Source organism: Eimeria mitis, genomic scaffold (assembly GCF_000499745.2).
Source record: "Eimeria mitis Houghton genomic scaffold, Emh_scaff4621, whole genome shotgun sequence".
In the NCBI taxonomy this organism is placed as follows: Eukaryota; Apicomplexa; class Conoidasida; order Eucoccidiorida; family Eimeriidae; genus Eimeria; species Eimeria mitis.
Genome location: NW_013572929.1, coordinates 2,047 through 2,514, shown reverse-complemented (window position 1 = coordinate 2,514; position 468 = coordinate 2,047). Strand labels below are relative to the sequence as shown.

General features: G+C 58.5%; 1 protein-coding gene across 1 annotated transcript in view; it reads right to left on the bottom strand.

The window, feature by feature from the left end:
• Positions 1 to 468, bottom strand: part of EMH_0076630 (uncharacterized protein) — a gene marked incomplete at both ends in the record, with an annotated part of 2,701 nt that overhangs the window by 846 nt on the left and 1,387 nt on the right. The window contains 1 exon segment of the mRNA XM_013499745.1: positions 3 to 310. Within this exon segment, the coding sequence (XP_013355199.1) occupies positions 3 to 310 (308 nt within the window).

Genomic DNA, 468 nt, shown 5'->3' with positions numbered 1-468 from the left:
GGGGCCGCAGCATAGAGAACTGCAGCACCCGGTGCACATTGAAGGTGCTCGCGTCTGCTGTGCTGCTGCTCTCTTCTTTGCTGCAGCAGTTTGCTGTTTCATTGTAACAGTTTCCTCCTCCTGCTGCTGCTGCTGCTGCTGCTGCTGCTGCTTCCTGCTCGGGCTCCTCTACGCTGGAGCCGCTCTCTGGTGCTGTATCCCGCTGCATGCTGCTGCTGAGGTTAAGCACAGCAGTTGCTGCTGTTGCTGCTGCTGCTGCTGCTGCTGCTGCTGTTGTTGTTTCTGCTGCTGGTGTTGCTTGGTCCTCGAGCTGCAACACATGATAGGAGGGGCCGGTGGGGTTGTTGTTATTCCTCTGCTTTGCTTCTGCTGCAGCAGCAGCAGCAGCAGCAGCAGCAGCAGCTTGTCTTCTGGCTGCGCAGCAGCAGACATTACCACCACCACCAGCACCACCACCACCAGCACCAC